General features: G+C 37.6%; 2 protein-coding genes across 3 annotated transcripts; both read left to right on the top strand.

Moving 5' to 3' along the window:
- Positions 1-976: 976 nt before the first annotated feature.
- Positions 977-5,272, top strand: LOC103477670 (fucolectin-1-like). 2 transcript variants are annotated; one of them, XM_081597204.1, is made up of 6 exons: positions 977-1,275; positions 1,969-2,036; positions 2,345-2,648; positions 2,812-2,966; positions 4,039-4,318; positions 4,984-5,272. In XM_081597204.1, the coding sequence occupies exons 2-6, from the start codon at positions 1,973-1,975 to the stop codon at positions 5,132-5,134; spliced, it is 954 nt and encodes a 317-aa protein (XP_081453330.1). In that variant the 5' UTR covers positions 977-1,275; positions 1,969-1,972; the 3' UTR covers positions 5,135-5,272. The 2 variants fall into 2 exon arrangements, with proteins under 2 accessions (XP_081453330.1, XP_008429150.1); XM_008430928.3 differs by lacking the exon at positions 977-1,275 and adding an exon at positions 1,383-1,760.
- A 5,126-nt stretch (positions 5,273-10,398) lies between these two features.
- ankmy2a (ankyrin repeat and MYND domain containing 2a) lies at positions 10,399-19,253 on the top strand. The gene is made up of 10 exons (XM_008430931.3): positions 10,399-10,602; positions 10,924-10,988; positions 11,538-11,676; positions 11,786-11,884; positions 12,863-13,023; positions 13,924-14,138; positions 15,568-15,703; positions 16,277-16,405; positions 16,474-16,603; positions 17,849-19,253. Exons 1-10 carry the CDS (start codon positions 10,536-10,538, stop codon positions 17,983-17,985), a joined length of 1,278 nt encoding a protein of 425 aa, XP_008429153.1. The 5' UTR covers positions 10,399-10,535; the 3' UTR covers positions 17,986-19,253.
- The last annotated feature ends 568 nt before the right edge of the window (positions 19,254-19,821 follow it).

Below are 19,821 nucleotides of genomic sequence, written 5' to 3'. Positions count from 1 at the left end.
TTCTTTTTTTTTTACTTCTGAAAACTTGGAACAAGAATTGAGATGTTGCAGTTTGTCAATCATTATTTCCTGCTCTAACATTTTGAACATTTGACAAAACGCCATGATGCATACTCGAGCAGGAGGAGTTTCACAACAGCCTGACTTGATGTTGAAGGGTTTGTGCGAAAACGATGTGACCGAGCATCGACTTTTCAACATGTCGGTGATCCTGTCTTTCACTGGGGGCCGGTGAAACACAGGATCACCAGCCCCCAGGTCAAAGAGACTCTGAACCAGACCTCCCAAAACAGCACCGCAGCCAGTGAAGGCCAAAATCGAAAGCCAGTCACCCCAGGAGGAAGGTGTCTGCTCAGGTCCCTGGCACCAGGACTGCCCAGCTCTTAGCAGGAGAGAGAACTCAACTGTAACTCTAAGAAGAGATGATTCAGTACCATCCTGCCTGCTGAGCTGGCCCCAGGGAGATCACCAGAGTCCAGTTTAATCCTCACAGCTGGTAAAACATCCCTAAGAGCAAAAGGCCACTAGTAGGGAACCCATCACACCAGGACATGGTCCAAGTCTCCACCCAAACTATACCACACCAATGACAGCTTTACCCTTCATGGTAAAGGAGGCTCTTTCTTGTGACACTGCCAGAGTCCCTAGATCATCCCCACCTCTTCAGTTCCCAATGAACTGACACGGACAAGAGGCAGGAACAGAAGAGGGCCATGCCTCCTCACCTGCTCCTGGATACTCACATTCTTATCCATTCTGTTAACATGAAATGTTGCTATAAATGCAGGTCTATAAGAGCATCAACTATTGAGCAGTTTACTTCACACGTCACAGAAGTCCATTACGGCTTTAATGCTGTAAAACGCTTCCTGCATGGACCAAGAAGGGTGGAATGATTCCTGGGGGAGACCTCCAGTCCAAGACCCCTCTGTTGTATTTTGGTACGATGTTGCATTTGTTAGACAGGAAGTGATTGTTGTGTTCTGTGTTTTCTGTGTAGTTATTTTTGAGGTTTTCTGTGTTTAGTCCTGTCCCAGTTTTGTCTTCCCCGCTCATTGCTTCCCAGGTGTGTCTCATTCCTTGATTACCCTCCCTGTGTATTTAAGTCCACCTGTTGTCTTTGTCTCTTGTCGGATCCTCGTCGTGTATCACCGTCGTCAGTCTGTTTCCCTGTGCCTCCGCTGTTGGATATTCATTAAATCATTCTTCACTTCTACCTGGGTCTGGCTGCGTCCTGCTTTTCACCTCACCAAGCCGCCACCACAAATCATGACGGTGATGAACACAATGGCATGAATCCCTTTCTGGTTCCCAAACTGTCTTCCACTGAGTGCATTAAACTTTGACTATTTGAGTCCAAGGTTTAGTGATAAGCGCTTGACAATATGTTGTTGAAGCAGAGTTTGTTATGTGATGTAATGACTTGAATTTCATATTTTAAAAGATAATTACCACATATATGTCTTAATCATGACATTTCTAAATATATATTATTTAAATCAGAGTGAGCTCTAATGGGTAACGGCAAAGAGGACAAAGACAAAAAACAAATTTCTGTTCCAAACTGGATTTGTTGAACTGAAAGGGAGTTAAACATTGACAAGCTATATTTGGTTCTCTGCAAAATCCTTGAACTTTCAAGAACAAAAGAAGAGTACACTACGTTTTGAAATGTGATTGGACAGTTAGAGATATTTACATGAGAAAAAGCGTTTTGTGACTGATCAAGTCCCAAAAAGTCTGACACTGATGAAATCAAGGTAAGATCTGAATTTGTAACATATTTAACTAAAATTTCTTCTCTGAAGTTACATTTCAAATAACATACACTTTACAATTACACTGTCAAATGCTCAAAGTATGCTTGAGTAAAAATAACAAGCCTTTTTCTAAGCTGAAGCTTAATATCTGTTAAAGAATTTAGATTTATGTTGGATAATAATTTTCTGCTGTGGATGTTTCATACAGAATCATGAGACAAATGATCCTGTTTCACTTACTGCTCTTCTTTCCGATGTATTCAACCCAAAATTATAGTAAGTATCTGAAATATTTACTAATCTATGAGAATATAACAATTGGTGTGTCAATACATTTTGCTTAATATTTGAATAAACCACTGATAGGATACAAAAAATTCAAACATCTGCTAAAAGATCAAATAAATGCTTAATTGAACAAACAAGATAAAATCTAACCAATAATGCAATTTTCAGCAGTGATTCTGCATTATCAGTCTTTGACAATTACTTTTTTATTTACTTAACACATTTTTCAAAAGCCTAACATCTTGATTAACAATGACAGAAAACTATTAACTAACATCCTAACTTTTTATACATAGTTTTTTCAGAAAATGTGGCTTTACGTGGCAAAGCCACTCAGGCTCGGCGCTACATTGGAGAATGGGATATTTTTGGAGCTGCTTCTAACGCCATTGATGGGAACACAAATTCTGTCTTCAGAGACGGATCTTGCAGCCACACTGAACAGCAGTCCAACCCCTGGTGGAGAGTGGACCTGCTGGACTCGTACGTCGTCACCAGAGTCATCATCACCAACAGAGAAGACTGCTGTGAAGAGAGGATCAACGGAGCAGAGATTCGCATCGGAAACTCTATACAATTCAATGGCATTGAAAACCCACGGTGAGAGATTATTATCGGTCTTGCAGTATGACAGAAGGGTCTGTGGGAGACAGCCAGTATATTTCTTATTTACATATATTCTTAAAAACCCATTTTTAAATCAAGTAATTAAGAGTATTCAGAGTAGATCCGAAATATCACTGACAAAATTCTTCTCTTTCAGGGCTGCTACAATCTTCTCCATTCCAAGAGGGGCCTTTAAAGTAATAGATATTCTTAACCGCATTGAGGGACGTTATGTCACTATCGTAATACCTGGATCAGGAAAGATTCTGACTCTCTGTGAAGTGGAGGTCTACGGGTACCGCGCCCCGACCGGTGAGAAAGTTTAGGCTACATTTTGTTCTGTGGTTTGATTCTTCTGTAAGGCAACAGAAACGGACTCCGACATTTTGGTTCATAAATTAACATGATTTATTGGCTGCACATCCCTCATCCTAATATCCCATTACATCCCAAAGATAATGTGTTGGATTGAGATCATGTGGTCTTTTGGATTTGCTTCTTGGAGAGCCTAAGTTTGCCAAGAAAATATTTCCTCCACCGTTGTGTAACCAACAGTAACTTGAACTGTTGATTCAAGAAAGGGCAGATCTGTGCTCTCCTGATGTTTGTACCAAATCCTAACCCCACCATGAATGTTGGAGCTGAAATTAAAGGCTGATTGGGCCAGGCAATGGCGTGGTCGTCTGCTGAAGAATACCATTGGTTCTGAGGTCAGAGATGGAGTTATTTAGCTTATTTATTTATTTTCAATTATCTCAAACCGCATTTGTTCACTCAGCTGTCCCTCCTTGGATGGATTCTGGTTTTTTTAGACCATAAAGCGATAGACATAGTCATTAGTGAAAATCCTGTCAGGATATAAGTTACTGAAAGACTCAGTCGTCCTCATTTGGCACCAGTAGCTCTGGCATTTTTAAATTAGCTTATATCGTCTTACTTGACTGTTCTGATACACAGTTTGAAGATCAACAAGTCGTCTTCATCAATACCTATATCTGCCATTCGATTGGGAAATTAGATTCAATTCCTGGGATATGCAGGCTTGATTTCAGTATGTTTTCCGAAAGATGATGAATTACATGTAACATTAAATCGTAATTCTAACAGGACTCAGCTGGAATTTAAGTGGGACATTATCCCGTGGAAAAATGAAGGGTTTAGTTACATTTCTGACATCTAACAGAAATAACTTCGTCTACAACTCATGGACCACGTGTTCTACCAGACACAAGTTAATGCAAAGAAACAAATCAAAACAACAGACCAGGCACCATGAAACATGGGTAAAAACATGAGCTTGAGAATTACAAAAACTGAAAAAGAACATCTGCTTCTTATTTTAATTCCTGCTGGGTTTTATTATTATCCTTATTTCCCTTAACAGGTGAGAACCTTGCTCTTCAAGGCAGAGCCTCACAGTCATCACTGAATGGTGTTTATCTTCCCTACAACGCCATTGACGGGAATCGTGGCAACCAGTTGATTAAGGGGTCCTGCTCACAAACCTCAAACGACTCCAACCCCTGGTGGCGATTGGATCTGCGCAAAACACGTAAAGTGTTTTCCATAAAGGTCGTCAACCAGGATTCAGCTGAAGAACGACTCAACGGAACCGAGATCCGCATCGGAGATTCTCTTGACAACAATGGCAACAACAATTCCAGGTAGTTTTCTAATAAATTTCATTTTCTGATTTTGTAAAAGTTAAGGCAACAATGTTAGTTCTGATGGAGGTCCAAAGCCTCTTGGGGCTGCAGTGACTGTTAGTGGGACATAATGATAGTCATAAGTGTAAAAAACACAAATTAAAATGAACCCTTGATTTTATTTGCAGGCTTTATTAACTCTAAAATAGCCAGGATCACACTGGTCACAGAGTTTGATGGCCACCTTACTGTACAGGCCTGTAAATTATGTCAGAAACTGGTTTTCAGAGTTCTGCCACCTCTTCACCACCATCTGAGTGTATTTATAACAATATTTAACCCTTGTGTGTGACTCTGGGGTGTATCAGACCCCGCTTGGCATAACACCTGCTGGCATGCTGTGACGCATTATGGTGGTGGTGTTAGTTCATAACAACAAGGATCAAGTTGGCTTCCTCTGTGTTACAGCCAGGAACACAGAGGATGTAGTAGAACAATTTTATTTTATTTTTGGTTGTGTGAGAGCTCCTGTTTCGTTTGCGCCTCGGCTGGGTCCAGTCGGACCCCGAGTCAGCATCAACTGTATCGCTTCAGACTGATACACACGACGGTTAAAAATACTGTAAGTCTTGAAATTATAGTTTTTATTAAATATTTTCTGGTTTATTTGTTTTTTTTAATAGATGTGGTGTGATCACCGTTTCTCCAGGAAAGAGTCTATATGAGTTTGACTGTAACGGGATGGACGGACGCTACGTGAACATCGTCATCCCGGACAGGAGCGAGTACCTTACGCTCTGTGAGGTTGAGGTTTACGGCTCCACGCTGGAATAAAGCCTGTAGTGGCAACAAGTTGCTGTTTTGTGTTACAACTTGCAACATAGCAAACAGCAACACAAAACAGCTGTATTATTCTGCTTAATAAAAAGGCTATTAATTTTACTTAAAATATTCTTTTGCTATTTTATTTCTAAAACAAGTGGGATTTATATGGGTCATAAAGTTAGTTAGAAGGGAAAAAAATTACCCTGGAAAAAAAGCTGTTTTGTCAATTTGAGCTCTTTGCAGAAACAGGAACTGAGGATAGATGCACAAAAAAGTTTAGCACATACTGACCTATCCTGTCAGTGAAGAATCCTCTATCTTCAACAAAGAGAGAGATATTATCCTTCCCAGGACAGCAAACATTGTCCTATAAATAACACAACATACAGAACACTTTGCATTTGAATATTTGCAGTGAGTCAGGATTAGTCAGTCTTAATCTCATTGATTCTCTGCTCATTATTTAGTTAAATGCAGAAGTGTGTGTGTGGCTTAAAGACTTGGAGTAAGCAGGTTATTTAGGAGATTGTTTCAGATATGTCACATTTCACTTTGTCTTCCTTTGTATGTAAAACACATGAAAACCCTTTCACAAGATGCAAATTATGGAAATCTACCTGAAGGACTACCACAGACAAATTCTTAATCCAAACAGCCTGAGTGATTATTAAGAATTGAACCCAATGCTGCTTTTTATTTAACATGACCTGAACAAATAAAAGTGCAATCATTTAAATGAATTCAAACCACCAAAAGGTAATCTATAACAGCCTTTCATTCACTAAAAATGTATGGACAAATAATAATAGCTTTCCAGGCAGTACTTATTATTATATTATTATTATTTATTGCTTCCTTCCCGTTTACATGTCAGATATTGAGACACTACAGCCATAACAAGATTATGTATTTAGGCCGAGAGGTTACCGTCACGCCTACAGTGAGAAGCAAATATGGAAATGGTCACTGCCAGCGTCATTTCCTCAGTGTTCCTCCGTTTATGCAAAGAAATGTTGTGAAAGTCACATTTAAATCAAGAGGTGAAGCACTGCACAAATAAACTAAAACAAACTGAGAAAACTGGCACTGCACAAATAAACTAAAACAAACTGAGAAAACTGAAACAACGTTGAATAAATAAGAATGAATTTGTGTATAGCTCGTAGACAATTGTAACATTTAAACCCATTAATTAAACTGTTTAAAAAGCAATTCTACCAAATTCTAAGGAAAATCTAAGATGTTGAGGAAAAAATGGTTGTATCTTTTGAGAAACTTAACTATCAGGTTTTGCTATCACAAATAAACATATGCAGTGTGTTTCCTATAAGTTAGATGGGCTTGAACACCTAAGATTTGTTTGATATATGCAATGAAAACTACTGCAATTTATCTATGTTTTGTTTTTGTCTTGTAACCTACAGCTCCTATTCTTCACACATTTTAAATCGAGGGTTTTTAAGGAGTTTCCTTGTCAAAAACTTTCCCGTCAGACTGCTTCCTCCATCGCAGCTGCACGTCCTTGGCGCCGGTCTGACTCGCTCTCAGCTTCATCTGTCAGGAAGACAGAGTGACGTTCACCATCCTTCTCCAGACCTGCGTGCATGCAGTGTCTTGTTTTGCACACTGGGTGCAACAGTTGCAACACTTGCCTGCTCCAGGACGCCGTCTTGCACTGCTGGGTCATTTATATCCAATGCTGAGTTCTGCAAGTTGATCCTCACTTTGAAGTGCATATGTTTGGTTTCTACAAATGTGCATTAATTTGAATTAGAATTCATGTTTTTTTTTCATTTAAATTTAAACACAACATATGAAGCTACAAATTGAAATGATTTGGGAACCTGGGAGGCAGGAGCAGAGGAAGGGGTGCGTCTCGGTGCAGTCCTGTTCTCCCCATCTGCTGGATTGGTTCTTCAGCAACGCCCCACAGCTGTCAGCGGCGTCGCTCCACACCGACGTTCCCGGTAGCCAGTTTCTGAAGGACGAGTCGGCCCCGTCCGACCACACCCAGGAGTCCCTGAAGAGACCGACCCACACTGAGGCGTTGACGGCTAAACTCTGGATGATGTCCAGCTCGGCGTCGTTCCTCACGCTGGTCAGGTCCGTGTAGAGGGTTCGGCAATATTCCAGAGCGTCACTCCAGCCCATCACTTCATCAACCATAACATACTGGTCCGTACCTTCTTTTGTTGCTAAAAACAAGAAATAAATGTATTTAAGCCTCAAATATAGAAATAGAGTCAACATGAATTAAAAGGACTTAGAAAAACCTTTTTAAGAATGAAAATGTGATGAAGATTATAGAAAAGACATATGAAAGAGAGAAGTTTGCTTTTATTACAGCTGAATAATCTCAAAGTGAAAGTTATTCATTATCCTATTCTTTAGGTATTATAAATGGCCAGTGATGCAGAAGATCTTCTTCTCTTCAAAGAATCTGTTAGCATCCATGGCATTATAAAATCTCAAACTAAAATTTGATTGCAATTGGATCTTTTTGTAGAATAATGACAAAAGACATTGCAGAAAAAAGGGATTTTTAAATCACTGTAAATCCAAAACATTAACTGTTGCACAACAGGACAGGATTATGATTTCCTGATTTATTTGACATAGGAAATTAATGTCCTATACAATTCATGTTACTTTTTTTTCCATAGGTAATATGAATTGAACATTGCTCACTCATTCTTGCTGTTTTATTCAATTCATTTAGAAATCTACTTTTGAGTAAAAGTTGTTTGATGTTTGAGGTTCTATTTAGCATAAAATTAAAAATCTGATTAAGAAATGAGACATAAGTTGTATCTAACTTTTTAAAAAGATTTTTAAAACATTCTATTTGGGAAAACATGAAACAAAAATAAAAATAAAAAATTCAAAGATTTGCAAATACCCAGGCCACCTTTAGTTAAAGATGTACCGGTGTGTGAAACTCAATATTTGCCCAGTGATCCAAAGCTCTAAGTCCTGAAATCTCAGAGATTAACTTAATAAATGAGTAACTTAATATTTCTTCCTGCTTCTTTTCCAACTACGTTTTATTTATTTTCTCTTGCATTTGTTTTTATTCATTTCTTTTCTATTTCTTGTTGCTCACAATTATGATTCTAATAAATGAATAAATAAACAAAAGTTGACATTTAAGTGTGACTAATAGTCTTACCATCAAAACAGATGAAAGGGAGTTTTAGATGACAAGCCAGCGTGTAGAATAATTCCTGTTTGTAAAACCCACAATGGTAACTTTGAGGAGCGGCCCAGCGATAAAAATCTTTTTCTCCTTTCTTGTAGAAACCTCTGGCAGTCAGAGACCAGTGCCAGCTCCTCGTTTCTGCTTCGAAAAGCCCAAAACACGCATCATCTCGTCCGCTCTCGACGAGCTTCACGACTTCCTACATCTCCTCCTGATAGTAAATGGTGGCCAGATCCAGACAGTTCTCTCTGCAGTAGATTTTTGCGTCGTTCCACGTTTTTGGAGTGGAGAACAAGACGAAGCGGTACTGAGAGGCAGCCAGAGACGGACAGCAAAGGCCTTTGGTACAAAACGGCATAAATCTCTCACTGTCTCTTAAAATAAATGTTTTTGATGAGAAAAGTTTCGGTTCATGCTGACCTGCCAGCAGAGTTAGAGGCATAAACCTTTCCATGGCAGCTATGACAGTCTGCAAATGGGGAAAAAAGATTATTTCTGTACTTGGACACTAGAAAATACTTTTCACATGAGAGTCAGTAATGAGTATTACTGTCTTTGAAGATAGAAAAACAAAAGGAGGAGTACATTTTAGCCAAAACATTTCAGAAAGTTTCTAGAAAATTTTTTGGGGGAAATTTCTGAATTTGAAAAGTGGAAAATTTGCTATGAAATAATGCAGAATTTTTTTTATTAATGTCAGAAAATTTCAAGAAGAAAAAACTGGTAACTTCTGAGTTTCAAAAGTTGAAAGCTTTCAACTTTTGACTCTTGGAAAATTTCCAAAAGTCGAACATTTTTGACTTTCCCTGTATTTTCTAAAAGGTTTCTGAAATTAATCTCAAAATTGTTTTCTAGCAAGTTTTCAATTTTTCAAACTCAGAAATGTTCTTATTTTAATTCTTAAGATTAGAAGATTTTTTTTCTTGTCAATTTTTGACCTTTCAAACTCAGAAATGTTCTTGTTCTTTCTTGAAAACTTTTTTTCTATCTACAACGACACTAAAACACTGTCAGAACTCTGGGATTTCAAAACATTTCTATAAATACATAGTAAAGACATTTTTTAAACAAACGTTTGCATCTGTTTACGTTATTATTGCAGAGACAATCAAAGAGTCTTACCAAATATCTGGTGGCGTTTCAGTTTTTTCAGCTGTGCCGTCAGCTCAACACTGGACAGAAGTGGGTCTGTGCAGCTTTAAAGGCCCACGTCTTGGAGCAAACATGTGATTTAGGAGGTGATGTTTCTGATACGTGGAGTTATATTTTACTATTTGTTCTCCTGAATATGGAAAACACATGAAAATCCAGCAGTAAGACAAGTGGCAAGTGCAAACTTTGTAAATCCTTTTGAAAGGTGAATCAAAGACAGAACCTTAATCATGACAGAAAGAGTTACCCAACAATGTAGAGTTCATACTTATTTAGGTGGTGGCAATTCATCTAATTGATTTAATGAACTTTATTTGTACACATTACTGTTATTGAAAGACTGTTTTGATTTTCTTTGGGTCAATTTACATCAACACATGACCACATTCTTGTAACAATGATAGTGATAGTTGCATGACTCTTTCAATTGCTTTTTTCCTTATAATTCTGCCGTCTTTTCATCAAATTTGTAATTATTCAAGAACAAAGTCTGAATTTTGATATTGTTTGAATTTTGCTTTTTTTCTAGTAAATACTGTATACCTGAGTATTTGCATGCAATAAATATTTAAATGAGAGAAAGACGGATGAATATTTATTCTATAACAGTATTTAAATTTTATAATTAAAACTAGTATAATATGGCCTTTCTGGTTTTCACTGCTGAGGGATTTCGGTTATGAATGAGTTTCTAGACGCCCGTGGACCTGATTATTTTCACAAAACACAAAGGGGTGATTCGGTTATGCATTTTATTCGTTTTATGGGTAGCTACTCGATTATACTAATTTTTTTACTCTCGTATAATCTTATATAGAGTACATAATTCTAAAAGTAAGGTCATTATAACGACAAACATTGAGTTTTTTAGTCTTCTGTCGTGACGCTACACCACCCTTATTTCAGGTGGAAATGGTACATTCCGTATGACAGCTAGCCCAGAGCTAGCATACATACCTGAGCATCACACTGTCAGAGAGAAGAACTGCGGTGCTTGTGAGAAAACTAGTGACAATACTGGTGCCATTTAAATTTTATTTCAAGGTGTAAACAATCACCATGTCCACCGCAAAGAAAGGAGACCTGTCTCCAAGCGAAAAGGAGTTGTTTCAGGTTATTTCTGCAGGTAAGCCTCCTCGGCTAACGCTAATCCTTGCTGGTTAGCTTGTACGATACAAGCTCCACGCCTACCCATTTAGACCATTATAGCGAATTGTCTAGAAACTATGGTTTGACAGCACTTTATTTTAAATAAAAAGTAGGAAATTAGTTGTTTTTATTTATACCTTTCTATTGATTCTAACATGAAAGCTAGAAATAAGTTTGAACATGCTGATTAAATTTAGCTGCTAGATGGGTTTGTGAATTTGTTTTGTATATTCTGGTATAAAACTTCAATCTGGAAATGTATGAAAGTGATGAAAATACAGGCTTTCTTTCTTTCTAGGAAACGTCCAGGAGGCCTCCAGGTTGCTGGGCTGTAAGGATGTTCGAGTTAACTGTCTGGATGAGGTAGCTTAGCACAAGTAAACACAGCGAGACTGGTGATTTTATCCCGACATGCTCATAATTCACTTTTATTTTCTCTCGTTACAAGTTTATTAAAAAAGACTTGTGTTTTACAGTCACACTTCCTTTTTTTACCCAAGTAAAATTGCAACAAAAAAAAAAGCAAAAACAATTGTATATACTGTTATATTACTAATATACAATATAGAGCATTACCTGTAGCTTTTTTGTATATCAACTTTGATGCCGTTAAGGTTTGTAGTTATTTTTTTGATTCTGAGAAGCTTTTGTATTTCTGTTAATATGAGGAGTTTGATGTAGTTTTAAGTGCATTATTTTGTTTACGTTAAAGCTTTTTGCAGCTCTCCCTCCACTTGTTTGATCATGTATCCCATATGTGTCTCTATTTTGAACTAAAAAATAGTGAATTTATTGCCCTGAATGCATCTGTTTTCATCTTAACGCTCCTGTCAGCTGTAATATTTCTGCTCCACAGTAGATGTAGTTGTAGGTAGAGTGTGATGGTTAATCACAGATTTGGTTTCGTCTCAGTATGGGATGACGCCGCTCATGCACGCAGCCTACAAAGGGAAAGCAGACATGTGCAAGTTGCTCCTCCGACACGGAGCCGACGTAAACTGCAACCAGCATGAACACGGATACACGGCGCTCATGTTTGCTGGCCTGTCAGGTGAGCGTCAGGGTTCATCCATCACTGTGTGGTTTGGCAGGTTCACACAGCAACAAATAAATACGTCTGAACACACAACATATTAGAAGTTTTTCCTTTATGTTTGTAGGAAAGACTGACATCACCTGGATGATGCTGGATGCCGGAGCGGAAACAGATGTAACCAACTCTGTTGGACGGACTGCCGCTCAGATGGCAGCTTTTGTTGGTTTGTGACCATATAATTTATTCTTATTGCATTTTTCTAAAATCTACAAAACCTTAAACATAAGAAATATTTTTTTTTTCTGGTTTGATTAGAATAGAAATATCCTTTGTTTTCCCCAAAGTGGGGAAATCCCAGTGAAACAGCAGCAAAGTGGCAGGCAATCAAAGCAATTCACACAAAGATAAGAACATAAAATATATAAATAAAGAATAAAATGCTGTACAGTAAGGGGGAAATTTCAACATAAACATTGTGCAGTTATTAAAAGTAGCTACTCCAATCCAAATGACTCTGCAACTAAGTAGGGTAATTTTTAAAAATGTACAAAATGTGACTAAGAGCATAAAATGAGACTATTTACAATAAGTAAGTGACTTTTTTCTTTTTTTGTGCTTGATATAAGAGAATTTTACTAAAACAAACTAAGTACTTGAGGTTTGCTTTGTAAATATTGATATTCTAGTTTAGTAATATATAACATATAATAACTAATATTTTGTTAATATCAAGCTTTAATATCTTATTGAGATAATTAAGTACAAAAACACTTAAAATAAGAAAAATATTCTAACATAAAAATCTCTCAGTGAGAAAAATTATCTTGTCGGAAAGAAAACAAGGATAAATTTCCTTAATTTAAGATATTTAATCTTACTTGTATTTCAGTTTTTGCAATGTAGCATTAAAAACGGCAACAGCAGGAATGTTATTTAAAATAAAAGTTTAACCATTTTTATCTAATTAGGTAAAAACCGTCTCTTATATTAACACAATGGACTGAAATATTTGGATAATTGATGCTAGTTAATTCATTTTTATTTGCTTAATTTGGTATGTAACTAAAATGTGTGTTTATACCACAAAATTATAAAATACAAGATTTCAAGTGAATCAACAAAAAGTCTTGTGCTAAATTATGTTTTATTGTTTTAAAATCGACATTCAGAGTTTTAACCACCCTCTGCTGCTCATCCTCAGGTCAGCACGACTGCGTCACCGTAATCAACAACTACTTTTCTCGAGCCAGGCTGGACTACTACACCAAGCCGCAGGGTTTGGAGAAGGAACCAAAGCTGCCGCCCAAACTGTCCGGACCGCTCCATAAGATCATCATGAGCACCAACCTGAACCCGGTCAAAGTAGGACTTCACTGAACGGAGCATGTGGGATGTAAAGACCCGGTTCATCTTCCAGCAGCATGAATGAACCTTTAATATGCTTTCTGCTTTTATGTCACCCTTCTGAAACACAGTCGATCCCATTTTCATCTTTTTATTCAGTGTCGGTAACAAAAACTTGTAATTAAATGTGGCATCAAATCGTTAATTCTACCCAACAGGAAGAGAAGTGCAGCTCAACCAGTTTAGCTAATGCAAATAAAAATCAAAGTTGCCATAAAATATTGCATTCATCACATTATTTCTTGCATAATTTACTGACTTAACAGTCTGTGTGGAGTTCGTTTGTCAGCTGCACCTTCTGCAAGAAAGCAACAAGATTTACGCTGGTAACTTTTAAAGAGTCTCTCTCCACCTGCATTGCGTGGGAGACCTTTTTTTTTAGCTTATGCAAATTATTTGTTGATATAATCTGGATTTTATCTGAGAATATAAACCTTTTTTCAGGAGAGAGATTTTCAGAGCTGCTTTAAAGGAGTTTTGCTGAAAAAATCTAACATTTCTTTGTTCATCTCTGTGCTTTTACATATTTTCCTGATTTTTTTTTTTTAAGTATTCAATCACTTTTTAGCATCTCCAGCAAAACACTGAGACATTTCTTAATTGGAAACACTTGAAATCAAATTAATTTATCGTCATATCAGTGTCTGCTACAACAAAACCTTTAACCTGGCAGCTTTCGGGTGAATTTTCCCGTTCGTTTTTCCGTGTGCTTTTCTCACTGCTTAAATTGAAGAATCCTAACCAGTAAGGCGAGCAGAAACAACTGGGACGGCTCACTTTGTGTTTATGCTCTGCTGTTTCCTAGAACAGCGCCTAGAAAACCAAATAATCTCCACCGTTGCTTGTTTTGTTTTCCAGGTGGTGATGCTGGTGAAGGACAACCCGCTGCTCGCCGAGGTGGAGGCTCTGGACAAATGCAGGAGAGTGATGGAGCTGATCTGTGAGAAGTGCATCAAGCAGCAGGACATGAACGAGGTTCTGGCGATGAAGATGCACTACATCAGCTGTGTGCTGGGAAAGTGTGGCTCCTTCCTGAAGGACCGCGAGGACAAGCTGGACGGCCTCGTAAAGAGGTGGGAATAAGTGAGGGAAATGGGTTTTATTACCAACAGAACCCTCCACGTCCTCCTGGTGAAGATGTGTAAAAAAAAAACCAACATTAATTCATCTGTTATTTTAGTAATTACAATTTTGCAAAATAGAACTTTGTTCATTCATTTAGCATGAAAAAAAGTCCAAATTTAAATTTTTCAGGTTGACATGTAGCTAGTAGCATCTACTGGTTTCCACGGCGACCTTTGACCCCAAATTGCCACTCTGTCATTTCATCTGGTGATTGTTTCACCTTCTTTTCCATCCGCTCTGTTTTAAGATAACTGACTCCTCATCCAGCCTTGTTTGCTGCAGTTGTTTTAATTTTCTTATCATTGCTGTGATGTTGGTCTGTGATGATGTTTCCGTCTTACCTTGTTTGAAGACTGGCTAAGAGAAACAAGGCTTGTTATTATATTAATAAAAGAGAGGATAACTGAGTAAAAATATCTTTACTCCAGTGATTTTTTTTTTTTTTTTCATAAATGTATTTAAAGCAGTGGTTCTTAACCTGGGTTCGATCGTACCCCAGGGGTTCGGTGAGTCGGTCTCAGGGGTTCGGCGGAGCCTCTGCCGCGGAGGTAAAGACACACTTGTGTAAAGTCGTGATGACGCCCCGCTTTGCCGTCACTTGCTGCAGAGGACCACGTTACATTGCTTAGCCAATCAGAGGATCACGTTACATTGCTTAGCCAATCAGAGGATCACGTTACATTGCTTAGCCAATCAGAGGATCACGTTACATTGCTTAGCCAATCAGAGGATCACGTTACATTGCTTAGCCAATCAGAGGATCACGTTACATTGCTTAGCCAATCAGAGGATCACGTTACATTGCTTAGCCAATCAGAGCTGCGGAGGAGCACTGATTGAAGGAGCTCCACTCTCAGCATGGATTTGAACTTGTGTCTTTCAGCAAAACTCACCGTTTTTACCAATTTTTTTTAACTAAATCTGCTCCTTAGTCGCATCTTTTCGGGGTTGCTACTGCCTCTAGTGGCGTGGGGGTGGTAACACAGCTTATATAATTACATTACTAAATCAGAATACCGTGTCGGGAGGGGGGGGGACTAAGAAGGGTTCGGTGAATGCGCATATGAAACTGGGGGGTTCGGTACCCCAAAAAAGGTTAAGAACCACTGATTTATATTTAAATTTATGATGCTGCAACAAAAGATGCATTTCTTTAAAAGGTTTTTTACACGTCTTTTCCAGGGTGAGTGTTGTATTTTATATGAAAACAATTAGTTATCCCTTCTCTTGTACCTTGGGTATCTCATATAATTTAGTTTTGTGTTTTTTTTTGTCCTGTTTAAGTCGATGTCACTTCAGCCTGTTTCTTCAGTCTTAACATGTTTTGTCCTGTTTCTCACTGGATTTTGGGTGTTTTCCCTTTTTTGTGCGCTCCAGTTTGCTGAAAGGTCGTGACAGCGACGGTTTCCCAGTCTTCCAGGAGAAGTTCATCAGAGAATGCATCCGCAAGTTCCCGTACTGCGACGCCACGCTGCTGCAGCAGCTGGTGCGCAGCATCGCCCCTGTAGACATCGTAAGTTTGCAAACTAAACGTCAAATTCACTCCAAATACGCCAACTATTATTTCAGTTATTGATCACTCTATGATCAAAAAAATTCTCATTCTGCAGATTTCGTTCTTTTTATACAATACATTAGAAAACAATTGAACAATTTTTTAAATAAGAAAATAAGAATTTTATTGCCTAAAATGTTAAACACATTCCTTTAGTGAGCGCTTGGTTATTGTAAAAGAAAATACTTTTAACATCAACATTTCTGACTGAACATCAGGACTAGTTTTCAGGTTGAATTTTTTATTTTTCTTGTTGAATTTGAACCAGATGAAGATAAAACTGCCGCTAGAGGAGTTTGGACATATTTACAGACAAAGAAGGTTTTTATTACTTTATTACTGCTCTGAGATGATGTTCAATCAGCAAATAGCCTTTATTTGAGTCTGTCTGCTCCAATTAAAACGATGAATTGGTTACTAAATTAGATTATTTCAATAATCGATTCATCACGATTAAACGTTTCAGCCCAAACATTTCCCGTCACATCTGTGTTTTCGATGGCGATATCTGATCAGGTTTTTGCCCTGCAGGGTAACGACCCCACGGCGCTCTCGGTTCTGACTCAGGCCATCACAGGGCAGGTCGGCTTCATGGACGCAGAGTTCTGCACCACCTGTGGAGAAAAGGGAGCTGAGAAGAGATGCTCCATCTGCAAAATGGTGAGTGTTGAAACCACAGAAATAATTATCAAGTGAGGGATTTCACTGACAGTTTGCTCTTTTTTCAGGTCATCTACTGTGGACAAGCGTGCCAGAAAATGCACTGGTTCACCCACAAGAAGGTTTGTAAGAAGCTGCAGGAGCAGCGAGAGAAGCAGGAGGCAGAAATGGCCAAACTGAGGATGGAGCAGAGCAAAGGTGAATCATCCAGAAACTTCAAAAAATGAGCTTTAGTTCATATATTAGGACAAAAATGCATTATCAGCTTCTGCATCTCTGTTCCCATTGTGGTTCACTCGGATGAAACTTTGCAGATCTCAGCTGCTAAAGTCTTCTCTCTTTGAATCAACCTGAACCTGTTGAGTTTTTCTAATTGTACTTTTATATCCTGACGTTTCTAGAGTCTGAGATAAAATTGTCTGTTTATTTGGTGATTATACATTGATAGTTTCCAAATAGTTCAGATTTGGACCTGTAAGAATGAATTGTATGAACAGCAATTGATTCTTTGAGGTCATAGCTGGTCTTTCTGCCATCATGTTGGGTTAACACAAAATGGCTGCTTCTTCCACTCCTTTACCCCTAAACATCACCTTCATGTCGCTTTTAAACAAAATCCTCATCTTCAGTCAGAGGCTTCCTTAGAAGCGGTGTAATACAGACTGCTACTGGAGATCTTTTCTGTCCACAGCCATCAGCAGAGGGCGGTAGAGTACACAAAATGTGTACTCCAGTAACAGTAGGACTGCTTAAATGTTTTTACTCAAGTAAAAGTAAAAAGTAGCCATCCAAAAAATACTCAGGAGTAAAAAAAAGTATTTGGTAAAAACGTTTACTCAAGTACTGAATAACTGATCAAATTATCAGTCATGTTATATTTAAAAATTGCATCAAAATCTTAAATTTAAGTTGACATTTTGGTATTTTAAGGACAACAATTCATAAAACTATTAAAAAATAATGAAAGAAAATTTCTCCAGATCAGTTTCTTTCAATAAGAAATTTACAAAACTTTAACAAACACTGCAGGTGTGTGTTTGTGTCTGGTTGAGTTTTGGATAAAACATGTTTGTTTTTCATTCGGTGGGGAGAAAATCCAGAACATTTACTAAAGTAAGAGTAGAAATACTTCACAATAAAATATTAAAAAGCACAATGTAGTAAAATTACTCCTAAAAGTACTTTTTTTTTTTTTTTTAAAGTCACTCAAGTAAATGTAATTGAGTAAATGTAACTAGTTTCTCCCCGACTCTGGCTGCCAGCATCTACAGCAGCTCTTTGGAGAACAGGACTTTCTAAGTTTTGATTTGTTTTAATGACTGTGTGGAATCTGCTTTGTTCTTTTGGATTTGAGGTCAAATTTACATTTTTTTTAGCTAATTTGAATCACAGCATACTGCTGTGACGGCAGGCTGTAACCTGAAGCGACTCTGCTGTTTTCAGAGGAGATTAAATCCGTCCAGGAGGCTGCAGACTCCATGCAGGAGCTCTCTGTGGAAACCAAAAGCGAAGAGACGCCTGCAGACGCTGCTGCTGCAGAAACACCAGACTCCACTTCCATCCCAGCTGCTGACAACTGAGGAGCATCCTGACATCCACCGCTTCTCCAGGGCGCATCCACCCAGCACAGGCAGAGGAAACAGACACTTTCACTGGGAACCAGATAGACTAGTCCAGGAATATTTATCAACATCTGAGACTGAACCATGTCTTTTTGTCCATTTCCTATTTATGAATGAAAATGCTACACGTTCTGGTGTGTTTGTAGAAATGTGGGAGAGCACACGGAGGGTCCGGGTTCACAGCGATTATGAAGATGCAACATTAATCTGCCTTAAGAATCTGTAGCAAACAGGATGAAGTGGCTGTGCCGCCTGCCATTTGTCTGATTTATTTTTGTACCAACGGCCCCATTTCGTGTGTGTTTGTGTGTAAGGTGAGGCTGCTTAATGCTGACCAAAAATCTGAGGTATTTTTAGACGTGGATGATGTAAATGTGAGTTTGTCTTGGTGAACTAAGGAAGAAAATGTTGGAGGCAGTGAAAAAAACTGTCAGTTAATAGAAAAATAAATCATTTTCCATAAAAAAAATTACTACTTTTTCTCTTGTATTTACAACACTTCCTGATGAGACAAACAACCCAAAATTAAAGTCTATTTAAGTCAATTCAGGATATTTATATTGTACTGATATTTCTATTCAGAAATAGTCAGTTTAGTCCACATATAAAAAAATAATAATTACATTAAAAGTGTAAATAGCTTCCAAAAAGACACATTTTAATTTTTTATTTCCCTTTGGGATGATAATGAAAAATTCCCTCAGACATAATTTTTTTGTATTTTTTCTTAATATTTCTCAGCATGTTTTTGATGCATTCATGTCAAAATTAAAACGGGTTTTATTTCTTCCACTGTCTCCACTGATCTGAGTGAAATTTCTGTAAACATGTCTCATAAAATACATCTCGAGAAATTTAAAATTATAAATATAAAATGAAAAACGGTTGGCTTTAGATTTTATCCCCTCCATTCAAACATGATTTACGTTTTTATTACGTCTGTAGTTTTTAAAGATGGCCACACGGGGGCGCTGTTCTGCCAGGATTTAAATCTCCCTAGATTTTGGCTCAACTGTGAATGAACTGATTTTATTGGATTATAATCTCAAGTGTTTGCCTTCGTTTTACATTATTGGTCTGCAATGTGTTTTTAGTCTACTCAGGGTCTGAAACCTGCAGTTCTGTGGACCAAAGTGTCTCTTTGGACCTTCTGAAGTGGCAATAATTTTAAATAAAAATCCACTATGTAGACATAATAATAAAAGCAGATTTTAGTACTTTTTCAATTGTCTCATTCAATAATTGTGTTTCATTTCCACTACAGAGCAACAAGGTACCAGTTAAATTTTTAGATAAATTTTTCCTGTCATTAGATTGGAAATGTGCTTTTTTTCCATCATATTTCACAACTATTCACATCCCATAGATGAAAATGTATCTATCCTCTTTTTGATAAAATTATTTTTTGGGGGCAGGGGTATGATTTTAAAACCTAAAATTAGAGATTAACTTATTGTTCCTTAAAAATAACAGCCAACTTGTTACAGTACATATATATTATAAATTGTCTTTTATCTATTTTTCAAACATTAGCAGCTTTAAACATGTTTTATTTAGCTGGACTGAGGGCAAAAGTAGCGTTTTGACTGTACAGGTTGTAGACCTCAGGAACAAAACAGACAGAAAATCCTTGTTGTATTTAAGCCAAGCATAATGAATGGCTCTGAATCCCCAAGTCTGTCTTTGAGTAAAAATGCGGCTAATGTTTTTGGCCCTTCTTACACTAATACTAAAATAAAAGTATTTTTAAAAATGACTAAGGAAAGAAAAATACTATTGTATAAAGCTGTTGAC

This window comes from Poecilia reticulata, chromosome 16 (assembly GCF_904066995.2).
Source record: "Poecilia reticulata chromosome 16, P_reticulata-male-v2, whole genome shotgun sequence".
Lineage (NCBI taxonomy): Eukaryota > Metazoa > Chordata > Actinopteri > Cyprinodontiformes > Poeciliidae > Poecilia > Poecilia reticulata.
The sequence above is the reverse complement of the archived record's forward strand: the minus strand, read 5'-3'. Positions and strand labels throughout refer to the sequence as shown.